Below are 26,803 nucleotides of genomic sequence, written 5' to 3'. Positions count from 1 at the left end.
AATGCTTACAGGCTTCAAACTGAACATTTTAATTTTGAAAATTTCATAAAACCTAGCAGAAGTTCACCAATAACAAGCTTGCAAGAAAGAATCATCAAAGGTAATCAAATCTTCAGTGCCAAGGTGCTTTGTTGATTAAATCTGCCACAGTCAGATACCACAATTCCATGTAGTATGTGGCATAAAACACTTATCTCTAAGGGAGAAAAGTTGGTTCAGTCTTTAAATAATGGAGCACAACTTTATTCATTTTTCTTCTCAATGACGAATTGGGTAGGTAGTTGTAAGCAGTTGTCTTCTGGGATAAGAACTGAGATAGCACAGCAAATCATTTCATGCAAAAATCCATCAGAATGAAGCTGGAAATGACTTGGTCTTTTGAGTCAGAGTGGTTTTCAGTGTAAGTTAAGATGCATTACTCCAGTGGCTGTGCAGCAATGGAATTTGATCCGGGAGCTCTCACCACTGGAATGCGATTCTGGAGGAACCTTAGTGACGCACAGCTGCTGTGCCTGGAAGGGCAGGTTCTCATCACCCACGGAAAACACGCCCTGGAAACACGTCCCACTTCAGGAGTGTGACGTAAGGGCGTGATCTCGGTGGGAATCCCGCTGTAAGGACATTTTCAGTATTTCTAAAAGACCACTGGAAACAGTTTTCCCCTTTTTTCCAGTTCTACCTCTTCCCTTTATAGTTGTTTTAACTGCTGTATCCTTCCTCCTGCTTCTTGTAATGGCTTTAAATTTTAGTTGGATTTTCTTTCTGACTTCTTCTCCTCATTTGTGTCCATCTCTGTTAGAACACAGTAACAGAGCAGCTGCATGTTCCGTGTGACTGCACCTGCACAGGAAATGGGAGACATGAGAACAACAGTCACGAATCTCCACTCTAATTACACAGCAGCATCTGAGTAATGAGAGCTGTCAGGAAAGCTGCCTCACCTCCCTTCAGGGAAACAAACAATAGGAGTTAATACAATAACTGTCTTCCACTCGTTTATTTTTTTTTAAACAGATACTGTTTAAAGTGTTCTGTTGCTATCCTGAGGTGTTTTTCTTCCTAAACACCCTGCCAAGTAACTGAAATAAAACCTTTTTTCTCTATGATTAAGAGTGTGAAATAGGTTGAATAAAAACCCAAAACTAATAGCACACAGGAAAGTTACAAGATTACTCATTATTTACATATATGCTACTGCTGCAGCACCACATCCTCTTTCAATCTAAGATTATGCTATAAACCTTCCTTACCACATCCCTCATCGTGTTTTTCTCACATAGTAACAGTGACAACAGTGCACTGCTGGGGAAAAATGTGAAATTTAACTGCTATAATTCAACAGAAGGCAAAATTCCATCTGTGACCCACATATCTAAAAACTGATTCAGTAAAGCTGGACAGTTAGCTTGTGTTACCACAAATGTCCAGCCCTTTCACAGTTATTAACCTTGCTTAAAATAAAATACTCTTCCTGTGCTTAATTAAAGAGAAATGTATAAAGACTGAGGACAAAATGTGTGGCTAGAAAGTGGATGGTCTTTTAAATACACAGGGAATAAAATGTGGGTGTAACCAAGTCCAAAGTGAGGGCACATCTTCAGTGGGTCTGTGTGGAATGCAGCTAACACTGTTCACAGCAGACACACGGTGCAGTGTTCTGGGCTTGTGGCTCAGAAGGGATTGGTAACACCCATGTTCTGGCTATTGCTGAACAGCACAGGGTTGAGGCTTCTTTTCTTTCTTCCCATTCTGCCCTTCCTGCAACCAGCAGGATGAGGAGGGGCAGGAAGTTTGGAGGGAAGATGGCCAGAACAGCAGACCCGAGGCAGGCAAAGGGATATTTCATGCTCTATAATGTCATGCTCAGGATTAAAGACAGGTAGAGCAAGAACTGTGTGCATGTGAGAGAGTGTCTTTCCATCTGGCTGTTGCTTGGAGACTGGCTGCACACTGGACTGCTGTGGGATGTGGTAAGTGATTGCTCTTGCTGCTGCAGGGTTTTTCCCCTCTCTTCACTTACTAAACTGTCTTTTCTCCCCTTTGCTCTTCCTAATTATCTCCCTAGCCCTGCTGGGGGGTGCTGGTGAGCCAGGGGCTCTGTGGGTGCTCTGCTGCTGGCTGGGGTCAGCCCACCACAGCCCTTTTCATCAACACACCGAGATTCACCCATTTCATTTTCCTCTTTCCTGACAACATCTCCAGCTACAAAGAAACTTACCTAAAATCTTGTTAATAAATTGAGGTCTCCTTGATGCAGGTAAATAGACTCCCAAGAGAAAGACTGGAATTCCTGATAAAGCGATGCCAATTCCAATCACTGAATTTATAAAGTCGCTATAGAGTGGCATTACTACCAGAAATACTGTGCACATACAGAATATTATTGGGAAAGCCAGACTCAGCTGGAGACAGAAAAACAGAACAGAATGTTATTGAAATATTCATTGCCTGCAGTTACAAACACTGAGATACAGACTTTTCCCTCTCAACCCCACTTTGTGAAATTATCTGCTCTTCCTCTTCTATATCTGGCTATTTAGAACCATAAGCAAATATCGCAGAATTATTTTTAACAGAACTCCTGCTAGAAATTGCAGAAGTTAACAAGTATGGTAACTCTGCTGTGCTGAAAGAAGCTGTAGAGTGGCATGAAGTGTTTCTAGAAAAGTCCAGTAGAGCTTGGGAAACCAGAATGACTTCTTCGTGTGGAGCATCAACTTAAAGTATGAGAAGGTCATTAGAGGATCAGATATCATCAGAACTAAATGTGATCCACACTGACAGAGATATTTAAGCATTCCCTATCAGAGATTTCTAATTCAAGATAAAAAGCTGACTACTATGTAAGCCTCTAGAGACATTCTCTTGTTGGCAGAGGGAAGGGATACTGATTGAACTAGCACACAGTAATATACTACTCAAACAATCTCTGCCCTAGGAGACCAGCAAACTTTCATTGTACAATATAAAATGGAAACCATGTTTTACATCCTGATCAATTTGTAACCTTTAGACACAAAATGTATGGTCCAGATTTTAGACAGTGCTTTTGTATTTTTATATATTTTATTACATGGAAGACAGCGATTTTAAACAACTCTGTAATAAGTGTTACCTTAAGAGGCCTGGGTCGATCTGGTTCTTTCCAACGGAGATATAACTGTCCAGCAATAGACAGACCAACAAAAAACCAGTAACTGAAACTGAAGTAATTAATAAGCTTGAAGACATCTTCCACAGCCAGGTAAAAAAGGGTCATAATACACTGTTAGAAAAGAACAAGAGTGAGAACGACAACAAAAGATTGAAACTTACTGTTTATGCTGCTTTTTGCTTGAAGTAACACCTTGCACTCCTTGGTGTATGGAATGCTTTTATGCCTCACAAATCACTCTTTCAGCAAGCACCTTGATACCAGTTAATTTGAAGTTCTCTCTCGTGGATTTCTCAAAGTGTTCTTTTAAATAATTCCCATCTGAGAAGTTGAAAAGGAAAGCAATAACAACTTACATTGAAGAGCAGTGCTGGCACAGGTGTGAACCTCCTTAAGTGGATCATGGACAACAGGTCAGGAAGGTGACCTTCTCGAGATCCTACAAAAAATAGCCTGAAAAGAACAGTAAGAAAACACATGTTGAGGCCACAGGTGAGAGAGAATGTATTAAAGAAAATCAAAAAATAACCAGTATAATGTTTACACCACTCAATTTCCATCCTTTAAACTGGGACCTTTAAACTTCAACCCTTCTTTTAGAGATGTACTGCACAACAACCATTAAAAGATATATAAGCTTTTTGGAAACATGCTGTTAACATCTATTTTTAAAAAATCATGCTACAGCTAAAATAGACAACAGCTACAGTAACAGAAACAAATTTTCTATTGTCAAACTGAAAGAGATATGCACTACCTTGATGATGCTAGAATTGAAGCATTGAGGCCACCAAAACAAGAAAAGGCTACAGCAATGGGAATTGTCCAGCTGAAGCTACCAAATGCCTGGTCAGCAAATGTCTGATGAAAGGGAAAAGAAAAAGGAAACATGAAAATACCTGTGAAAAAGTGTACGTAAAACAACGACATCAGAGCTTGTGTAATGAGTTTGTATGGAAAAACAGTAACACAGTAAGGACAATCCATAATGCAGCACAAAGCAGCTCACAGCCTTCTTCTTTATTTATGAATTCTAAATAAGCACAAACTTCTTTAGCCAAGCACCTGAAGTCACATTTACTGCTCACAAAAATAATGCTCACAAAGAAAAACAAAATGGTCCGAGAATTTTCTCACCAATATATTTTATTATCTAAGTGACCTACAGAACTCATCATCCACGTGGGTGGAACTCTTCCTACCTATCCCATTTCTACCTACTGATGGCTAAATTGCTTCCATGATTTCTTTTACAGAAGCAAACTAACAGTCATGGTAGAAGAAGAATCATATCTCCATTAGGCAGCATGAGATAACTATTTATAGAAACAGAAAGGTACACACTTACAGAAGTACCTTTATACACCTAATACTTGTATTCAAACAAACTCCAAAGACTAACATTTTGACCTTAGCAAGCAGCAGCAATCTGAACGTTTTTACCAACCTTTCTCTAAATCACTTTCTCTTCTCTCTCTCGCTGTTTGGATTTCAGGATCCTCAGACATACAAAGCACATATAGTAGTTCAGCTTTCAGCAGGGTTGTCCATTACAAACATTTTCTTCAGTTTTTAATATTTTAGTATTTTGAAACACCTCCCCCTTGACCTCCCCTTTAAACTAGTGGTCTTCATCCTAACCTTTATGAGCTAAGGAGCTCGGTCAAAGGTGGTTAGCATTCAGAACTGGCCTTTATTTGTACCATAGAAAGTTATATTGATAAAACAGTGGTCACATTTTGATTTAACTACTGCAGGAACAAGATCACCAAGAGCAGTGCATTATGATCTGTTTTCTTAATGTTTTTGTAGGTCAAAAAAGCCTAAATGACTTTATACAGTTGGGGGATTTTGTTATAAGTGTTTGATTTTCATGAGACAAAACCCTGTATATAAAGTCAATCTTTAAACCATGCTGAGAAATTCACTAACATAAAACAAAGCTTGGCCAGCTCAAGTTTCCTGTTCTTTGTCAGCATTGGCAAAACGCCATGTTCAGCACATTATTCAGGTTAAGGCTGGAATCCAGCTCTGCTTGGCTGTATAACATCATTTACACTAACAAGCAGAATGTATTCCATCCTTTGTGTAATTTTGTTGAGCCTCAGCAAAGGCAGATAGCATTTCCTGCTGCTGAAGGACAGTGAAAATCATAGAATCACTTCAATGGGAACTTTGCCAAAAGGGTCAAAGTCAACACACCGTGTTAGTCACCCTGCTTCTCAAAAAAGCACCTCCCTTCCTGAGCCCTTTTAGTTTATATTTATTACCACAGGTTCCCTCCAAATGGAGCTTCAACACGGGGGTGGACCGATGCACACAGATTCCCACAGATATTAGAAAACTTAACACCAGACAAATATAAAAGAACTAATCCATGTACAAATTCTACTTCAGGCTGAGATCAGAACTTCAATTTAGCAAAAGACCATGCCATAAGAAATGTGTGCTGTATGCCATGGATTATCACTCTTCAATCAGTAGAAACCGTGACTCATAATTTACATCACTGTATATAAAAGATTTCTGCAGCCCAAGAATAGACAATTATTAGAATCCCAAAGTGCTCCTCTCAGATCCTTACTGGATCTAAATGCAGCTTTGAGAAACCCTGATGGAGAACGTATTTCATTATGATCCAGTGAGTGAATTAAAACAACTTCTCCAGACAAGTGAGAATGAGGACAAGATGAAAGCTCTAACAGGCAATTGTTGTAATAGTTTAAAGGACTATTTAAACCTGGACTGCTGATTTCTGAAGCCAAACAGCGAGTGAAATTACATGACACAAAATTTAAAACTGCTAGAGGATTTTTAAATATACAAAGCTAAGATATAGAACTCACTCAAGATGTTAGAGAATTAAGATGTTTAGTAAGATTGCCTAAAGGATAAGCATTTAGATAGTCATATTAACAGCTAAAGTTAAAGAAGAGAGAGAAAATGTATGAATGTAACCTTATGCTGAAGGATGCAAATTAGCTGATATGTGATTTGGAGAAATGTTTTCCCTCCAAAAGGCACTCTTAACAAGCATTTTCCATTTCCTTCTGAAACATCTAGTAATGGGCCAGTGTGGAATGACAGGTGCAGGACTAACTCAAGGGTCATTTCCATCCCATATTGTAGATCTGATTTTTCTAAGATATGCTAATGTTGTTTCACACATCTTGGAAAACAACAACCATTCATGTGAGCAGTAAAAACCACAAATTATATACAGATCAAAATGTTAAAGATTCAATGTATTCTGGATGTTCTACAACAACTGCTGATCAAGCTCAAAGCCTAAACAAGGAATTTCCCTACATCTGTACAAGTCACACTCCTGAAAAGAGAGGATAACACAGTGACAGCCTTTAGCAAGCACTCTCATTTCCAGTGTACTTTCTCATGCTGGAGGTGGCATTCCCAACAGAGCGAAGGGTGCAGAAACTTCGAGAACTAAACTTGTTCCTAAGTGAGGTCACGTAAAAGACTATTTTAATTGAGAACCATCTAAAAAAAGTTCAGCTTGGTTTGCCAAGTAGATCTGCCTGCAAAAATATCTTTAAGCAAAACAAAGTTGAAAGGTACCTAAACTTGGCCTCAATTTTCTAGTGATATTAACTAGCTTAACACAACACATAAAGAACCACCTGCCTTCCTACAGGTGTTTTCTGACAGGGTTTCACCCTCATTTCTAACAAGTTCATGTACTAATACTCAACACTTGAGTACAAATTTATAAATCCTTCAACACTCCCTTTTCAACAGATGCCAAGAAATGTCTTCTCCAAAGCTCAGCTATCCTGTCTTTTGAACAAAGACAAACCTAAAGATCTCTACAGTGTTTCTTGCTGAAAGAGTTACTGAAAGCGTCAGTAAAAGCGGCCACAATAAACATTCACCGTGTGCGTTTGTCAGAGGATTATTTTGCACAAGAAGGCAGGGCAGAGAAAAGTCCAACAAGCAATCAAGTTATCAAGCACATACACCAAGTGCACTGTACCAAGAGAATAAAAAAAAAAAAGGGGGGAGAAGAGTTAGTGGCTGCTTTCTGCTCCAACTGCAATTGTCCAGTGGCGGATCCTCCACAAATGAGCCAGACCTGGGCTCCGAACTGAGCATCTCACCAGTTCCACTTTAACTGCCACTGCTTCTGGGAGTAGGGAAGTGCATTTATAAAAACAAATGAGGTGGCACAAAGGCAGAATGGAGCATTCTCAAGGGTATGTGGAGGATGACAGAGGAGCCTACCTGGAGGCAGCTCTAAGCAGAAGCATTTAGTCCACCATAACGGGAGAAAGTCACCACTATGAGGATGGACTTCGTCTCGGGTTCCTTCTGAGAAAGTCTAAAGAGCAAGAAGGATTAAGAGATTAAATTGTCATCTCTGCTATAGTCTGACAAGTCCTGTAGTCCAGACTTGAACTATAACTCCTTCTACCAGTTAGGAAACTGAGATTCAGTGGCTGATACAACACTTGCAATTACAGATAAAGTCCTTTTATGCCCTCCCATCCACTGGACACCTAAGGTATACACATATACATGCTCACTGTAGGACATGCACCTGCAATTGTTCCCCTTAGTTCTCTCTTATTTTTTTCCCAAATCATCAACAGGGAATGAAGATGAAGGAAGATGTTTCCAGCCATGCACTTCTCAACTGAACTGCCCTTATTTCATCATGGCTAAAACGTTACATTACTCCCAGAAGAATGGGCAAAAACTGAATTACAGCTTTGTTTCAAGACATGAATGACTGGTTTAACTACATTTTCTTTTTATCTTGGGTTAGTTTGATCTCATGATCATCAGCTGGTAACTTGTGCGTGGTTTGCAAGAACACTTTTTTGTCCCTTTAAAGGTCCAAACCACAGTTCTGTACAAACAGGCTGAACTAAAATGAGCGTGAATTGGCCTGTGTAAAGAGCTGCCACAACAGTACACACAGAATGCTGCCTCACACTCGGTAATTCAGGCACACAGATGATTAGCAAGACCCACATTTATGTTACAAATCACGAGATGAGAAGTGTTTCATCACACTTAGCTGAACACAAAAAGTGCACTTAGAGGCACACAAAAATGCCAGACTGCACTGAGAGCACGTGGAGCTGCAAGCACATGCTGGGCTGGCAAAGCACTCAACAGTACTGACTGGAGGGATAAATGCCAAGAGAATGCAGTCTAACATGAGTAAGAAACTTACATAGCACTGTACCCAAAGATTCTGAGGTGTTTCTATTAGGAAAGTTTAAAAGGCATCTTTTCAAGATCCTATGGCACTGGAGCTTTTCCAGGCTCAGTTCTACAACATTCTTACCCTGAAAACCACACAGAGCAGAAAGGGGACGTTTTTTATATATATATATATACACACACACACATATATAAGCACAATCTGACTGGTATTTTGGAAGTGCAATTAATTCTGCTTTGACATTTCTCTTGAGGTGGAGTATAAATACATTCACACATTCCAGGAAGATTTGTCAGTCAGAGCTACAGAATGTTTTCTCCATTTTAAACTTCTCAGGCATCTAAGGTGGTGTTTCCTAAAGGAAACAAACCCTGATTTAAGGCAATCAGGAAGCTGTCCATGCAAAAAAAGCCCCTGAGTAGATGAAGTTCTCCCACTGCCACAGACTACATTGTCAGAATACTGTATGACATCTCTCCATCTTGACCAAATGAAACATCATTTACTAAAGAAAGGAAAGAGTGCACATCAACCAAAAACAGTCAGAAAATTGTAAAGCTCCAAAGGAAAGCAATTTAAGTGTTCGTTTTTCTTGTAATTCTTGTTTCAACCACCACGCTGTTGATCAATTTTGCTCAAACAGACATAATCCTCTCCTTGTGTTATTGGCAATGCCTTTTCTAGGAGGAAAAGGTACCAGTGCAGTGCAAGGTCCAGCATGGAGTTCCCTCCTCATCTTTAGGTCACTGCATACAATCTTATGGTAAGAGAAACCAGCATTACTGTGCTGCATTAATATATTGCAGGTCTACTGCACGTAGCATGTCTCTTCTGCATGGCCCACACTAAGGTAACAGATGTCAGCTCAACAGTAAAACAGTTTTGTTCGTGTTTTCATGGAGGTGCTGAGGATCCTGGATCTGAATTTTCTCAGGGATCTGTCCCGTTCTCAGCATTTCTAATATCTAGCTGTAGAATAAGAGTTTAGCGTTTTTCAAAGTCCTTTACCTTTCTCACACTGAAAATATTATGTAGCACTATTTCAAGTTCTGGCTCAGCTTTTCAGCTTGGACTCCAAAGCCAGAGAAGCACATAACTGGCATCAGGAGTGCTGCACTGGTACAGAGTTACAGCTGGCTCCAAGAAAGCAGGCAAATGACTTACTAAACAGCTCTCCTCTGAAAGCACCTGCCTGCCCCTAATGAAGAGTTCTTCAATCATAAGGCAGGGAATGTGCATTTCATCCAAAGAAACCTTACTGGGAAGTGCCAGTGCAAGCAAAGAAGAGGAACATGACACTGACAGTTGAAGACAAGCAGATTTTCCTTGTTAGAAAAGAAGCCAGTGACTGGCCAAATGAAGGAAGTGAAGTAATACCCAAAAGGTCTAAGAATAACTTAAAAAATTCTATCTGAATTCAGTTAGAAAAGAGAGAATCATCATTTATTCAGCTATACACCAAAGAAGAACCAAACAGCTAAAACACACCACCTCCCCCCCTGCAGTTCACTGAGGGAGCTGGTGTGCTCTGGAATATGAGAACACCAAGGTAAATTGGATTGGTCAATGCTGGCTCGTGAGGTGATTTGTGAAGATGCACCGAAACCCTCCTCTTTATCCCCAGCTTAGTGACAAAGCTGTACTGCTCCACAAAGATCTCAACCGCCTATGCAGGACAACCAACTGTTTGCTTCAACCACTTCTAGCGCTTCCAAGTGGGAGAAGGAAGGTGCCAGGTGTCACCCACTGCGTGAGCTCAATCAGAACCCCCAGGCATGCCCAGCACAGGAAGCAGGTAACAGGGGAGGCTCTGGCAGCTGCTGTGCTCTTTCCTGTTAGATGATGAAGTGTTTGTAGAACCAGATGCCCCCTTCACAAACAAAGAATGCCACAGCAGTCTCAAATGAAAAAAAAGTTGTTTAGTGACAGGGGAAGGTGAGATGTCTGCTTTTATTTATTTGTGTTTGTGCTAGAGAGTAACTGCTTCATGCTCTAAAGCATGTAAAGGTTGTGATGGTTTGCACAAGGAGGTAAATCAGAAGTGTGAAACTGACAGAAATCTTCGAAAAGGGAAGTGATTTGACATGATCAGCAACCACCTGAAGAGCATTTGCAGAAATTTTAAGCTACCTGTCGCTGTATTACTTAAATTACTTCAACAAAAAAGCTTTAAAAACCAGTTTCTTAGCCCCAGCATTGCGACTATACCACAATGAAGCCAATTTTGAGGTCAAAGGAGGACATTTTATCACTTCTTTTTTCATATAATCCCTTGGTAAGACTTCTTTCACCTCCCAGCCACCAAGAAAAATAGTATGCAAGGCGATGTTCGAAGATATACTCATATTTCTTTTACTTCAAACTTTTGCTCCCATCATTCAGAAACTAGAAACAGCTTCCCACTTGCCCCCTTTTTCCAGCTCAAAGCCTCTTGAGTGAAAAGGAGAAAGCTACTCCCTTCCTTCCCAAAATAGCAAAAAGATTAAATTGAACTGTTGCTTTACTACACAAAGGGCTCTCAAATGCAGAAATATCACTACCACAATTCTTTAAAAATTCATTATTGCCATTTTCACCCTAAAATTACAGAGAGGGCAATAAGGAAACTACAGTACTCAGTATTCTGTATCACATGTAGAGTATGTGAGTAGATCAAAGTGGCTCATTTTCATCAGATTAAGTTTTTGAATAGCTTAATTCTCACCTCCTTTCTTCATTCATCCACTAAGCACAGTGCCTTAAGTCTTCTTAAAGATTCCACTGAGGATAAATTCTCTTCCACCACCCAGAGAAGTTTCACCATAAAGATTTTTACATTTTTGTATTATAGAAGGATTTTCAAATACACTCATTAGCTTTTATCCCCCACGAATTCACTAAAAACTATGGGTGCATGATGAGTATTTGAATTTGGACTGCAAGTACACTTTTGAAGCATTCTCCAAATTATGGACACTTGCTGCTTTTTGGTTCCCGTTGTTTAACATCAGAGCTAAAGGGAGGTTCCCTTCTGGAACAGCCTAAATTGAAGATGAGCTGCAAGGGCAAACCTGCTGTACCCCCCCTGCAATCCAAGCACACACAAGCATTCAGCCCAGACCTCATCAGAGGTGTAGTGCACGTGTCAGACCCTCAGGGCCAACTCCTCCACTCCACAGACATCCTTCCAGAGCTCCACACAGCTTGCCATTGCATTAGTAGATCAAACCTAATGTTGATTTCATAAACCTGGGAAACTGAATTTACATCAGCAACGAAAAGGAATCGTCACTGAATTAAGTGTTAAGTATTATTAAACTTCAGCTGCACTTTCAGCTGCTCCTTCTAAAGGGATAAGGCAGCAGCAACCAGAAGACCATTGCTGATATGACGTTTCAGCAAAGATGCCTTTAGATAGAGCATTAGTCTGGCTTTTAGTTCAAGTACTGACAAACCTGAGATCTAGTGAAAAATTGTGGTTCTAGATTTCCAAAGCTGTTCATTCAGTTAAGTTCCATTAAAATTAGCCCAAGAAGCAAAACTTCTGAAACAACTTTAGAATGCACAAACATATTTTTTCATTCTTATTCTGGTCACTTAATATCTCTGCATGCAATTAGATTGACTAAGGACTTCATATCATTCTTGTGTCTTCCTTTATTCTCCTCCATGCCCAGATGCATCCTATACTAGACAGGAAGGCCTAATCTGTCCAGTTCTGAGTATTACAATTCCAGCAGTGTACAGACAGAAATGTATAAATATATACTCACTTTTGGTAAAAAAACCAGTGCCAAAGAACAACTAAATGAAGCATCTATAAACCCATAAAAATGTAGGCCTGGGTTTCACATGTGCAGCCAGATTCAGGCATTCCTCCCCCCTCACTCCTCTGGCCACCAATTGCTGCTGCACCACCTGGTGTGTTCAGGAACACGGGCTGGGCAGCCCCAGGGAATCCTTCCCCAGGGAATCCTTCCCCAGGGAATCCTTCCCCAGGCTCCCAGGGTGGCTCAGGGTTCCTGATCCCACTCTCCATGGCTGTACAAACCTCTGCGATGACAAGGGGCACAGCGGGCACAGAGCACTCCCAGGTGACAGGCTGGACTGCACTGCAGAATTTCACTGCTGTCAAAGTTTTTCAAGTTGTGATAGGAAAAAAACCTGTGTTGCTTTACAGAAATCAGGACACACAGTGGACTGTGTATTGGCTTTTAGATTTGTCTGGATTAATTAACTATAGACAAGTATTAATAATTTCATTATTGGTCACTGGAAGGTACTTGATATGGGATACTATAGCCTGCAACAAAGATGAATACTCCTGGATATTTTACTACCCCTTAGCATATGCTTATTCAAAAATAAATATTTTCTGTCCTTCTTTTGTTTCATTCTGAAGTGTTTCAGGAAGTCTTTCATATACATTTCATGACAAATTTGTATTTGCACATTTCAGCTAAAAAGATGTAAAGAATTTAAGTTTATTTACTTTCAATACATTCTGAAATAAATGTTTGTTTAATTACATTTGAAATAAAGTCACAACCCACATTTACAATAAACTATTTTGAAAGTTCACGCTAAATATAAGTATTTGTGAAGTTTGAAATAAAGTGAAGTGCTTTTGTGGAACCATCTGCCTAAATGCCTTAAAAAAAGAGTTTCCTGGTTTGCTAAGCCAGTTTTTAATCACAGTAATCCTCTGAGGAAACAGAGTAAATACTTCCTTCATTTTGATGTATTTAAAACTCTCTGTCCATTGTCTAACTACTTAAATTTTAGAAGCCAATTAGGAACCTAAAAGGAAGGTATGGTATTATTTCTTTTCCTCCAATTTAAATAACCAAAAAGATGAAATTTTCCCAAGCCTCAACCTTAAAGGATATAGTAACCAGAGCTATTCAGTTAATTCACTAGTTACAGGGGAAAAAAACAAACCTTCACTTTTGTTTAATGATTAGCTTAAATATGAAACACATTTTGACCAGCTTTTACTTTCAGAAGCTTATATATTTTAATGGGATTCCAACTTCCTTCCATATACAAAAATGAATTTCAGAATATTAAAGTTGTTGGAAACACCCACAGTGTCGGGCAGACGGTGCTGTAAGTTATCCAGAGGAGACCCCAGGCTGATCTGTGTCCCAGTAACCATTATAGTAGACTAGGGGGTTTTTCTGTTTTGCCCCTTAAAATGAAATGCATCCCTAAAAGGTGCAAAGTTAATAAAATAGCAAAATGCCACATGGTCAACTTACCACTGCCACGGCATCACTAGACAGAACAGCTTGAGCATCCAGCACTGTATAGTAAGCTATATTGGTCATAATATAGATAATAGTCACAATTGGCATAGACACTGCAATAGCCAGTGGTAAGTTCCTGGAAGACAAAAAAACCCCAAACCCCACAAGAGCAGAAAAAAAAATCCATTAATAACAGAATAAACTAACTTTATTTGTATCCTTTACAAAAGACAGAATTATGGCTCCTTTATGGAGCCAGAATACAGATTTCAATCTCTGGAACCAGGATTTGGTTTCTTTCTTTTAAAACTAAAAATTCTAACGCAAAATACTGGAAAAAAATTTAATTTTTACAATAACCCAAAGCCTAAATTACATGTAAAAACCGATTCTATGCAACCGTTCTTCAAATACCCCAAGTTCAAGGTTTCCAGATCTGTAACAGTAGCCTTCACATTCACATGCTTTAAATGATTTCCTACTGGCCACGTTAACTCATACAACCAGAACCCAAAGAGGCAGAGCACCGAGGCACTGCACTCCCTCTCCCTGGGACATGCAGCTATTCTTCTACCACCTGCTTCTAGAGCTGATGGAGGGAGATCCACTAAACCAAACCAAACCCCTCATCTTCCCATCTGCCCTCACCATCCAGAGAACAAACCAATGGCTGCACAACTGCAGAGAACAGAGGTGCAGATCCAAAAGTGCTACCCAGCTGGGAACTCAGGATGTGGTGTATCACTAGCAAGCACATGTCTAGAAAGCAATACAAAAAAGAGTCAAGAATAACAAGAAAGCACTGCTAACCACTAGATGTAAACAGATAAGATTTAGTTGTGAGATAAACTCACAGTCCTGAGTCTGCAGCTCCACAGAAAGAAACTAGAGAGCAAAAGCTAATTTTTGATGTTGAGCTTTGGCTTTTCTCAGCCTTAGTCTCTCCTCAAACCTTGCAGGGATATTCAAATGTTTCCAAAAGGGAAGCAGAACAGAGAGTGCTCTGAGAGCAGAACTCTCCCATTTGCCCAGTGTGAAATCAAACACAGCATGGGGACATCAGTGAGCACCTGCCGTGAACATTGTTTTCAGTAGCAACAACGAAAACAAAGAAACCCCAACAAAGCACAAAAATTATCAGTCTGACTAAAACTTTGAAAGCTTCCTCAAAAACTTCCTGAGGCCCAGAAGTCCAGCTGTGTCTCTGTGATGCTGTGGAAGCAGAAAAGCAAACATACACCACAGTGCCCCATATAAATCAGTAAATCAGTATCTGGGAGTTCTGACTCTGCTTCCAGGTTGCACACCCACAGTAAGAGACCCATGAACCTCAGCACAGAGAAGAAACAGAACTAGAAAACCACTGAGAAATTAATTCGGAAATGTTACACAGAGTAACAAAAAGCTGAAATGGTATTTTAAGGACTTTGCATCATCCCAGATTAAAAACCAAGCATCTATGTTAAATTTAACTTGTGGATGGCAACTTTTCAGAGGACAAGCATGAGGACACCAAGAATCAAGTGAACGTGAAAAATACGTAATTGTTGCAGTAATTTTACAAAGTCTGGAATTGAACCTCATTATTGCCCGGAACTGCCGATGCAGGAAGCTGACACTGGAAGTTCACTTTAACAGCTACAATTCTACCAAGAACAGAGCTTGTATTAGGCACTGAAGTCTACACAGAGCAAAAGATTATGAATACATTTTTATCATCTAAACACCCTGTGAGACAATCAGAATGGTCACACTGATAAACAGAGCACAGATAACAATTAGGTACCTGTTCCACTGCAATATTGACACCTACTATAATAAACAGTAGCAACATCTTGGACTGAAAGCTTAACAGGCACTGAATCCAGCATCCAGCAGTATCTAGACGTGGTTACTCTTACCTTGTTCTTTCTTTCCCATTTTTAACAGAGTTTAGTAAATCTTTGCCAGTGGTTGTTCACAGCCTCACCATCTAAGTATCGAGCAGCTCTACTTATCTCTGTATAAGCTCAGAACCCATTACTGAATAACACCACAAACAAAGCAACTTGGGAACTATCCAGTTTTAAAAAGCTTGAATCAATTTACCTTTCTGGGTTTTTGATTTCTTCTGTTACAAAATTGAGCGTATCCCAACCAGAGTAAGAGAACAAGGCAGAATACAGTGCAAGGGAGATGTCTCCAATATTTAAAGAGGATCCCTCAAAAGAGTTCTCAAAGTGTGATGTATGCCCTGTGTGTGGAAGAGATGCAATGAAGGACAGCATAATTAAAATACAGCAAATAATGTTTTTCAATTTGTCACACAAAAAACCTCAGAAACCTTAATTCCTTCAAATCTGCTTATTAAGACCTTCTTTCCAATTCTTCTCTGTGCTTTAGCCACAAAAACAAGGATTTAAAGCTACTAAAAATCATGGGGTGTGGATGATAGCATTCTACAGTGAAACACCTGGTTTGTCCACCATGGCACAATAAGTTCAGGAACATTAAATTCAGACTAAGCCACAAACAACTGGAAACAACAGCACTCAGGCTAAGGTTAGTTTTTATGACATATATTTATAAAATAATCCACTCTTCTATATCCTTTTAAATTTTTAAACATTTCATCTCTGCAGAAAACAAAGATTACAGGTGTTTTTAGATAACTATGACAAATAACCCTACACAAACACCTAAGTGGATGTTAAGTTTTTGCTATTAAAAGTCAAATACTGAGAAAAATTAACAGAACTTAAAATACTTCTGTTACTTGACACAAAATTTTCCCAAGCTAAGAGAAAAAGTTATGGTTTTTGCACCAGTATTTGTGAAAACTTGTGCCATCTTTTGATTTAAGCAACCCAAGACAAGTTCATCACTGACAGTTTATACATTCAGACTGTTTTACACAAACAGACACACACAAACCCAGCAAATACAGAAAGGTGAGTTACTGTGTAAGCTAATGTTTGTGGCCTCTCAAATATCTTTACTTCCCTTCCCTACTTCTTATCCCAATCAGATATTGGGTTGCTATTCCCTTGGCTTTTTATCCCAATCAGATATTGGGTTGCTATTCCCTTGGCTTTTTATCCCAATCAGATATTGGGTTGCTATTCCCTTGGCTTTTTATCCCAATCAGATATTGGGTTGCTATTCCCTTGGCTTTTTATCCCAATCAGATATTGGGTTGCTATTCCCTTGGCACAGACATTGGCAGAGTAACTGCTGAGTCAGAAACAGAGATGGGAGACACAAAGCAAGTTGAGAACAAGCTTGGTATCTACAAAACAAGGGCTGGGCTGATATGCTAAGGATGAAACACTTCACATGGCGCTCACACACTGCGTGTTCTTGTCCCGTTCACAATAATTACTTTGCTCATGAACTTTCAACAACCACCAGTTAGAGCAGAAGACATAAACTGCCAGACTGCCAGGGAAAGACAAGCCTTTATGGCAGGAGGGGCATTTTTTTAAGCTAACCCACCAACACATTCTCCCCAAAGGAAGGGCTAAGAACAAAACTGAATTCAGAATTTCTCTGACTTAAAGGTCAATGCCCAACACACACACACACACACACACACTCTCTAATTCTCAACAGCTAAAATAGAACTCAGGCTTTGAGAAAAACAGAGCTGCTGTTTCAGAAATCTACCTATATATTCTATTTCTGCTTTAATTCCAGACACTTTGAGACTTGCACAAAATTCATTTTGTAAAAAAAACATATTCAGTTGATCTCACTGTAAAGCATTAAGTTCTTGATGGAATTTACAACTTTCCCCACTCCCACTGTGGTTTGCTGTCCCTGTGTTTGGCTGTTTAATTTCCTTTATTATTCCATGCTGCAGGCTGTAAAGTGCACAGTATCGCTGAGCCATCAGATACCTTTTTTCACCCCGTTCAAAGTCAACTGAGATAGGCTGGATATCTCCCAATACAGCATCATGATAATGCCTAACAGTGGTGTTACTGGTGTTTTCCAGGTGCCTATATCCTCCTTGTACTGAGGCATCTCATAAAGCACAGTTTGCAGTCCTTAGAGCAGTTACTCAGTTTAACTGATAAATACAAACCTTTGCTTTAATTTTACAAGCTTACCCTGGCATATTTTAACAACTCCAGCTATGATGATGGCAATGAGAGCGATAACTTTGGCGTAAGTAAATACATCCTGCACACGTGTTCCCCATTTAACATAGGCACAGTTTATAAATGTTAAAAGACCTAGAAGAGGAAAAAAGAAGACAAATTAAAAGATCCTTTGAACAATGTTCAGTTTAATCCATTTTTCACAGATTTTAATTGCAATCTAAATACGCACTTACCTGTTATACAATTACTTAGGTTCAACTAAGCCAAATACACCAGTACTGAAAACACAGCGGTTCAAACAAAACAGCGAGAAACAGTTCTGAACACACTGTTTCAAAAGATGGAAGGAAAGACCTTCCCCTTCTCTGATTACATGCCCATTTTCCTAATGTTACTCCTCACAGCTGCACTCTGCAGCTATCCTGAAATTAAAGAAACTGTTACATGAAGTAATTGAATTCAATGTATCAATACTGTTCTGATAAATGAAAGACTAGTTAGAAATTCCTTCAGGCAAGTGTGTTTGAAAAGTTTTTTTATCCTCCCTTGCTAGCTGAGGATGAGTTCAACACCCATGGAGTAGTTGCAATAGCAGGTATAGTATCAGATGATTCAATATCCCTTTCCAGTTCCATTGAACTGTACTTCAAAGAGAGAACAGACCTGATCAAGGAATTGTCAAGGACATGCTCCGATAGGACAAGGGGTAACGGCTTTAACCGGAAGGTAGATTAGATTAGGTATCAGGAAGAAATTGTTCCCTGTGAGGGTGGGCAGGCCCTGGCACAGGCTGCCCAGAGCAGCTGTGGCTGCCCCTGGATCCCTGGGAGTGTCCAAGGCCAGGTTGGATGGGGCTTGGAGCACCCTGGGCTGGTGGAAGGTGTCCCTGCCCATGGCAGGGGGTGGCACTGGGTGAGTGTTACGGGCCCTCCCAGCCCAAACCATTCTGTGGTTCTCAAGAGCATGTGCTTTACAGTTAATGCAACAGCCACCTGCAATTTCAACAACTGGGAGTAAGTAATGAGTATTCTGAGTATACTCCTCCCTCTGTTCCAAAATAAATTTAGAGTCAGACCTATTTCACAAGATTGTGATGAAACTTGAAATGAGACTGTCAGATCTCACCAATATTTCAGAGTTGCTGACTAAGCTTACGCACATGATCAGCTTCCCCAAGACTGTCCTCATGGCTTTCAACATTTTGCTTTTGCATTTCTTACTGGTTTTTTTGAAGTGGATAGAGCCAGACAACCTCTGCCTTAACTCAAGGGCTGAATATTGAACAGGATTCAGTATCTTCAGTATTTATTTCACAAAATCCTAATTCAGTGCATAGTTTTCTTAGATTATCACTGAATTATTTAAACTTCTGTGTTGGAAACAATATTTCCCCCAAATCTCATATTTTCTCTAGCTATTAAAAGGAGTGGTTATATTCTACCACAGTTTTTATCTCCAAAGAACTTTCTCATACTGTGTATTTAAAATATGCATATAAATAGAAACTAAATTGGATTGTTTCAGGAGTATGGTAGTAGCAAATAAAAATCAAATGAAAAGATGCAATACATTATTTCCTTTCTCAGAATCCAAGAATACTGTGATACTGCTAAGATAAAAATGAGCTTAGCACAGCTACCAGATTGAAAAGCATTGACTTTTCAGAAGGTCAAACAGAAGGTTCAACAAAAAGCAGGTAATGATCTCCAAAGCACAGCACTACTATGTTAGACAGTCGGGCCCAGCAAAACAGTTGAATGAGATTCTGTTGAGTCCACTGAGCTTGGCAAGATGAGGGGAAAAAAACAGTTGTATCAAATCTCAAAAGCCAGGACTGCTGCAGCTCCCAAAGAGCCCTCAGGAAAACAACCAACTGCTCAGTCTCTGCTCCTCAGTTTTAGTGATCAGAGTATTTGCTCAAGGTTTATTTCAGCCATTTTTTTTAAAGCATCTTTCATTGGGAGTAATTATTATTAGTGAGTTAGGGCTTGGTCTCTACTTCAGACGAAATGCTACTCTGCCTCTGATACCTTAAAAAAGAAAAAGAAAGATAGATAATCAAGAACCTAATAAACCACACCTCCTCTCTCCTTTTACTGAAATTATTCTCTCATGCTTTCTTCAACTTCATTATCTTTTAGCTACTTAAAAGTTCCTGAGAACTGTCAAGTTTTGGTTCTGTAGCACACAGGTTTTCTGTGCACACAATATCTCCACTTCTCAAAACAACTATACAGCAGGTACTGTAGTACTGATGTTATGGTTCATCACAAGCATCATCTTGAATGATTTTTTGAAACCCTAACAGAGTAGTTACTGAAGCATGTCAACAGCCATTCTGCAACAACTTAGACCATACCAGGAGTACCTTGAGGTTTGATTTAAAAAACCTCTCCCAAGGAAAAACAACTTCTCCCACCATTTTTGCCTTGCAAGTAAAGTTGGAAGAGTTAAACCCCTTGTTGTGCTCCAAATGAGCAAATGGTAACTCACTGAACACCTGCAAGTTATTCGTATGCAACGACTCTAAGACTTGGTAAGACTTGTTTTAATAAAACTTACCAGGGATAAAAAACGACCATAGTGAATTTCAAGCAATACTTACATTCACAAGCAGCTGCTATGAGACGACAAGCCAAATACGGAGGATCACAAGAAGGGAAGAAGGGCTGAATTATGTAGTTAGCAAAGGTGATGGCTATAATTGCTTGGCTGGTTGGCTCAACAATTAGGAGTGAGGTCCACAAACGAATAAAAGCAATGAAGCTCCCAAAGGACTCCAAGATATATGCATAGCTGGCTCCTGACTTCGTAATAGTGGTTCCAAGTTCAGCATAGCAGAGAGCTCCAAAGACTGAAAAAATCCCCCCCATTGCCCAAACTACGAGAGACAATCCATAAGATTTGCTGTAGATGAGAACTCCTTTGGGAGAGACAAAGATACCTGAACCAATCATGTTCCCCACAATAAGGCTTATCCCATTTATCAAAGATATTTCTTTCTTCAGTTGCAAAGTATTTTCACTTCCATGCTTCATTTCACTTGGGTCTGTCCTTTCTGATTTATTGACAGGGCTGTATTCAGCCACTGAAATATGTGACTGTGTACCATCTGTCCTTTCTGCCATTGTGGACGGACTGTGAATTCTTCACGACTCCAAATCACAATCTAAAACAAAATGAAACAGCTGAAATCATTATTTTTTTTTTTTTTTATGCCAGGACTCTCTTGCAAAATCTTCTTTCCATCTTTTTGGACCGTGATCTACAAATGAAAACTAAGAAATTGCCTTCGTATTTTTTTTTTAACACAAATTCATGCACAGTTAAAGAGGAAAACCAACTCACACAGAGAAAGAGACAAATTCCAATACAACTTCAGATGAGAGAGGGCTCCTACCTTTAGGAAAACAAACAAACAAAACTGAGGACAGGTGGAATTCAGGGGCTCCAGTTTTGAGAGGAACAGAAGAAAGAACAGATAGGAGCACAGTGAAGTGATACAGAAAAGCAAGCACTGCAAGAGCAGGATAGACGTTCTAAGCACGAAGCCCGATTCATTGCAACACCAAAGGTGCAGTTCATGAGTGACCCGGTCCAGGGCTGCACACATTACTCATGCAGGGAGGGCAGAGCTACTCACTCCAGAATCCCCAGATCCAGCTCCAGACTTCTCACCAATACTGTGCTTCACTCCCTCCCCAAAACTATTTCCACATCTCACTGCCTTCTGTCTTGGAGAAGAAGGAAGTTATCTAAGAGTGCAGGCTCTACATGAGAAAACCCATAGCAGCTTCAATCCAAATTCCTCCATGCAGCTATATTTAACAGTATCTAAGAACACAGAAATTAAATAACCTTTTTCCTCTGCTTCAGAACTGACCATTTGGAAAAGAGCCACCTCCTTTCAAGTCTCCAGAAAATTCTCCCATGCCTTCCAAAAGCAAATTACTGCTAAGAAGATTTCTTAGCACAAGAATATACTGATAATTCTGAATAATGTTCATTTTATAGAAGTTCAAATAAGAAATAATCTATTCAAGGAACAATCTTCTATGGAAACCAGTTCAAACTGCAAACGAACATTTGATTACTAGTTTATCAGCTGCATAAAGAGTAGGCCCTACATAATTACCAAAATTAATTTCATGACCATTCATTTGCCCTGTGCCTCATTAAACTCTCAGTGTATACTTCAATTATTATAGAACAGAAAAAATGAAGTCTGGGTCATTTAGAATAAAGCAGCTGATTGGGGAGGGAGGGGTGACTTTGTGCTTTTTTGGGGTAACACTAATTTTACAAAAGGTTTTGTTACTGCAACAATAAACTTGTCAACTAAGAGAACAAGAATCCTGAATATGGGGATTTTGAAAGGTCACCCAAACTAGATGTGCATCTACTAACACAGGAAGATACACGTCTTCCCTTGCACTTGGAGGAACACACCTTTCTGGAGGGAATATTATTCCTTTATCACAAAGCCAACACCTGTGTACTACTGTACAGAAAACCTGACTAGACATCCCTAAACCAGAATAGTTTAGATGGGAAAATGATAAAGACTATTTTCAATCAAGTAAAAAAGTAACTTCTACTGAAATGGAGTACAAATCGTTTATTGAAACATGGTACATCATTCATCTCTGACTCATGAATATTTAGTGTTCTTTTAAAGAATGCAAAATTAGATCCTCAATCTGTTTAGCTGGATGCCTTTTGATTTATTTTCCCCTCAGTACTCCGAAGAAACACTTTAAAGATGGTTAATTACTAAATACATATTTTATCATTTATACATGAGTCAGCATCTTATCTGGTGTCATACATACATCAGAAGCCATCAAATTTCACACTTATAATTAGACTAAAAATTTTCAACCTTCTAGAAACTAATCTCTGATATTTCAGAACTTAAAAGCTTGAGTTTATAATGAGGTATGTCCAACAAAATAAAACTAACCAAGAGAGAGGGATCCACACAGTTTCTACAGATGAGTGTGCCCAAAACTGCAAAAGAAAAGGAAAGCATATTTACCTCAACACTTGTTACCTGTTCTCCTTGTTATTTGCTCTTCCATCTATCTTACGCCAAATTCATTTGCAACCACGTACTGGCTGACTTTCTGTTATCGGTGTAATGGAGTTAAGTCTTCAAAAAGACACATGGTCTATGAGCTCACAAGATTATCTGATTTGCTTTACAACAGAAAGATCAGTTATTACTCTGTAAATGAATGTAATTATTATAATAATCCATTGTAAATATGATGCAATCATCGGAAAGCTGTGTAAAATAGCAGAACAAATAATCAAAGCAGATGTTTTCATAACTAATTTGGCTGTAAGAAGTGGATTTAAAGGAACACTTGTGACCCATAAAAGTAACATTTAACTCCAAATTGAGTCTTTTCATTTCTCTGAAATGAACTCAGACAGAACACTAGCTGCAAATGTATTTCAGAGGGCAAATCATCCTGAACAAATGTCAGTGGAAAAACAAGAATACTACAGCTACTATTACGACATCCAACTGCCAGTCTGGAAATATGCCATGTTGATTTTCAGCCCTTCCAGCTAAAGGATAAAATTGTAAATATCAAGAATTCATCACAAATGTAAAACATCATTTTGGTGATAACTACACAGTTACACATGATTTTTACTCCCCATATCCTAATCATCATTCCCGTTTCTCCCTGGAACACCTTTCAGAGTACAGATAAGAAGAATACACATCACTTTGAATACTCAGACACTGTGATGGTTTGACTTGATCCAGATCAATTGAATCATTCAAATCACATCCAATCTGATGTGTTCACACACAGGCAGTTTTGCACTAAGAGTAACCGTGATTTACCTCGCGGTCTGAAGTTCAGAGGTAAATTTAATTACTAGTGACTCTGCCACTGTTCAAATGCCTCCATCTCAATTAGCAGCACGTGACTGCAGTTCTATACACATTTTTATTGATGACCTTGACCACTTCTTGCCCTAATCTGCTCTACCCAGGAAAGAACAATCACACTATCTCTCAGCCCAGCCTGTTTTGTCTCCCAGTACTCTTTCTTCTTCTCCAAGTCTGCTTTTGTTATTCCCAACTTCGGGTATTTGCCCACAACTAGGATTTAATGAAGGTGTGTGCAACAGCTCACTCCAGTTTTGGCATTTCTTTCTCTCCTCCACACTTGTTTGTTTTATATCCTTAGAGCCTTGAGGGCAGGAATTGCTTATTTGCCTGAGTCATATGTCTTATTACAGCACCCCTGCGACAGAAACAAAACTGTTGGCAGGTTTTTCATACAAGCACTTCAGTTAATCTTAAATGGAACTAAAATTTGCAGCTTTTACCAAATGGAAGAAAAAACTTAACAGTGAAGAGGGAGAGCAGAGACTAGAAAACTGAAGCTATGTCAATATTAACACAATACAGAAAAAACATATATATTAAAATCTGTGATTCTGTCACAAGATCACCACTTCTGTGATAACAGAAGACAGGCTTGGAAGAGGAGAACGAGAGACAAATAGTATATATTTTCTAACATACAATAATCCTGTAACACTGCATTTAAAAATACTATTAGAACAATCTCTAATGTTGCCAAAGCCTGGCCACAGGACTGCTATGGCTAATGCAGGGTTATGCTTTCACACAAGCTAGCTAAAAAGGATTTCCTCATTGCTTGCCCTTGTGCAATACCAAGTCTTCCAACTCTTTTTTTTTTTGCTGATTGTTGCAGTTCTGAGGAATCTTCTCGCTGATATGTGGAGATTTTCTTTTTTTACTAAAATGACTCTGCCATTGATAGAAAAGACTTTAATATGAACCTGGGTCAGACTCACCTGAAACGAGGATCCCTTCAGTGTTTCACCAAAACTGTATATTCTGGTAAGGCCTACCCCACTTTGGCCAGGTCCCAAAGGAGCTAATGAAGGTTAACATGCGTTCAGCAGGGCACTAACACTGCATTACAGGGCAGCCCTCCCTTAAGGGAAGGGAAAGAGGAACCCTCCACCAAGATCCCCTTTCTCCCACTGAGCAGGACAGCTGTCATGAGCTCAGGCTGGGGTGAACATGCAGGTGGGTTAATGACCCAGGTGAAGTACCAAACTGCTGAAAGTTTACTATGTTTTGCTGTATTCTTATACAGTACCTGCTCATTACCAAAGATTTCTGGTGTTCTTGCCTGTCTTCCATAGTCACCCTGATTGCCTCAAACAACTCTTGCCATAACACAGCTTTACATGTACTTGGACTCTTCACAAGTACCAGATGTAAGGCTCCTATTTCTGAACACAATGAATGGCCCTTCCAGTAAGAGTCAAGGCTGCTTTATACAGGCAAACAGCATCAAAGTCTTCAGGGAGTTAGTTAAGCACCCACAGAGCACAGGTTGTAAGTCCCAGAAATGCTTATTCATTGCAATGTATATATTCAGGCACCTCACAGTCTGAACATTTACATGGGAAAGGCTTAGAGTTTCTCTAGCACGTGTTTTCCTTTTTGCTGGTGAGAGAAGAATCACTTCCCTGCCATACATACATATGCTTAGCAGACAGGAAGCCCTTGCAACAAAAGCAATTCCCAACGTAAAGATTATTCTGTTCAACCAAATCTTTTGTGCTTGCATATGCAAACGTACCATCTTTAGGGTTATAAAAAAAACACATAAACCTTCAATCGAATAGAATTGGTTGTAACATCCATTTTTTAAAAAATGGCCAGGTATGTTTATCATGTAAAAAGGAATGAAAGAGAGGTTACTATGTCAATCATTCACTTGATAGTTTATCAGTGATGGTAGTAAATCCTGACCATACACATCTGTGACACAGCTGGAAAGAGATGTTCTGCAAATACACATACTACCCACGTTTGGACAAATCCTGAATAAGGCTGTGAACACTGAATGAGGGAAAGACCTATCATCAGTTCACAACAGATTTCAGTTACAACGTCTCAGAAATTTCCCAAAAATTCTGAAGTTGCCCATCCTAGACAAATCCACATACTTAACACTAACCTAGATTTTAAACTGAGAAATTTCAAACAATCGTGCCAGCTCCAAGTGGAAAACAATTTGCCACTATATCCTTCATACTTCTAATTTATTTTTATATTTCCAAGGGAAAAAACAGAAGCAAGCTCACAGCACGGACTTTGTGGTGACAGTCCTGATTTAGCAAGAGGCGCGGCTGGGAGTGCATGAAGCAACTGCAAGGAGCAAAACATCTGGTGAAATTTGTAGCATAAGGCTCAGGTAAAGACAGAAAGATTTGTTCAATAACTGACCTTGTTTTTTATCCTGGGGCAGAAAAGTGAAAACCTCCCGAAAGGGGGGAAAGTCATGCCAAACAGCACAGGCTTACCTACAGACCTACACCCATGTGTACTCTTCAGGCGCAACCCACGGTCACGCCTAAACAGATTGTACTTAATACATGACACTTAAAAACACATAAACAACGAAAATCAGTACCGAGCGCCAGCGAGCCGAGGCGTTCTGGCCTGAGGGTCTCCCTGCGCGCCGTTAGCACAGTTACACTGCCTGCCCCGCCGGCCAGGAGCACCGCACAGACCCCTCACACCGCCCGCTGCCAAACCGAACACAACACGTGGCTCCGGACAACCACCCTCGCTCGGGACGGGCGCCCGGGGCTGTCAGGAAGGGGACCCCGAGGGGGTCCCGCCGCCGGAGGGGGGATCGCGTCTCATTTCGCCCCTCGAGGGGCGAGGTTCAGACGGACTTCCAGCGTTGCGACAGCGCCAGGAAGGAAGCTCTCCAGGCTCCCGCCTCAGCCGGGGACTGTCAGGGCTGGGACACTCACATGTGCTGCCGCTGAATCGCCCCTTAAAAACAGCACGCGGTATTTATCACGCTCCCGCCCCGCACAGTTGCGGCTCCTCGGGTGGCCGAGGCCGCCAGCCCCTGATGCTGCAGGAGAGGCGCCGCCGGCAGCCCCTGCGCCGAGCCCCGCCAGCCTCCCCTCAGGGCGGAGGGAGCCCGGGGCCGGCGCCGCAGTCCCGCCCGGCCGCGGGCCCCGCGTTACCGCCGCGTTACCTCCGCTCCCGCCGCTGCCGTTTCGGGGATGCTCGCCCGTTGCCACACGTGTGATGGCGGCCGCTCCGCCCCGCCCCGCC

At 40.3% G+C, this 26,803-nt stretch overlaps 1 protein-coding gene across 10 annotated transcripts; it reads right to left on the bottom strand.

Annotated features, from left to right (window-relative positions):
- Window positions 1-11: 11 nt before the first annotated feature.
- On the bottom strand, window positions 12-26,803 carry SLC7A6 (solute carrier family 7 member 6). 10 transcript variants are annotated; one of them, XM_027906268.1, is made up of 11 exons: window positions 26,724-26,742; window positions 22,694-22,854; window positions 20,261-20,824; window positions 17,662-17,787; window positions 15,659-15,803; window positions 13,583-13,706; window positions 3,912-4,015; window positions 3,511-3,607; window positions 3,116-3,265; window positions 2,219-2,402; window positions 12-840 (listed from the first exon to the last, which is right to left on the bottom strand). In XM_027906268.1, exons 3-11 carry the CDS (start codon window positions 20,781-20,783, stop codon window positions 746-748), a joined length of 1,548 nt encoding a protein of 515 aa, XP_027762069.1. In that variant the 5' UTR covers window positions 20,784-20,824; window positions 22,694-22,854; window positions 26,724-26,742; the 3' UTR covers window positions 12-745. The 10 variants fall into 10 exon arrangements, with proteins under 10 accessions (XP_027762069.1, XP_027762067.1, XP_027762071.1 ...); XM_027906266.1 differs by lacking the exon at window positions 26,724-26,742 and adding an exon at window positions 26,142-26,181; XM_027906270.1 differs by lacking the exon at window positions 26,724-26,742 and adding an exon at window positions 21,299-21,425 and having other exon boundaries at window positions 22,694-24,399.

This window comes from Empidonax traillii, unplaced genomic scaffold (assembly GCF_003031625.1).
Source record: "Empidonax traillii isolate 1590-97213 ecotype Southwest subspecies unplaced genomic scaffold, ASM303162v1 scaffold1268:size140479, whole genome shotgun sequence".
Lineage (NCBI taxonomy): Eukaryota > Metazoa > Chordata > Aves > Passeriformes > Tyrannidae > Empidonax > Empidonax traillii.
This window is presented reverse-complemented; position numbering and strand designations above follow the sequence as displayed.

What these genes read in the sequence shown, in the direction of transcription:
- SLC7A6 (XM_027906273.1), bottom strand. Translation starts at nt 20,783, where the DNA reads ATGGCAGAAAGGACAGATGGTACACAGTCACATATTTCAGTGGCTGAA. An exon ending in AGTTGTTAAAATATGCCAGG is followed by an intron (nt 15,804 to 17,661) that starts GTAAGCTTGTAA and finishes TTCCACACACAG; the next exon opens with GGCATACATCACACTTTGAG. An exon ending in GAAATCAAAAACCCAGAAAG is followed by an intron (nt 13,707 to 15,658) that starts GTAAATTGATTC and finishes TTTGTCTTCCAG; the next exon opens with GAACTTACCACTGGCTATTG.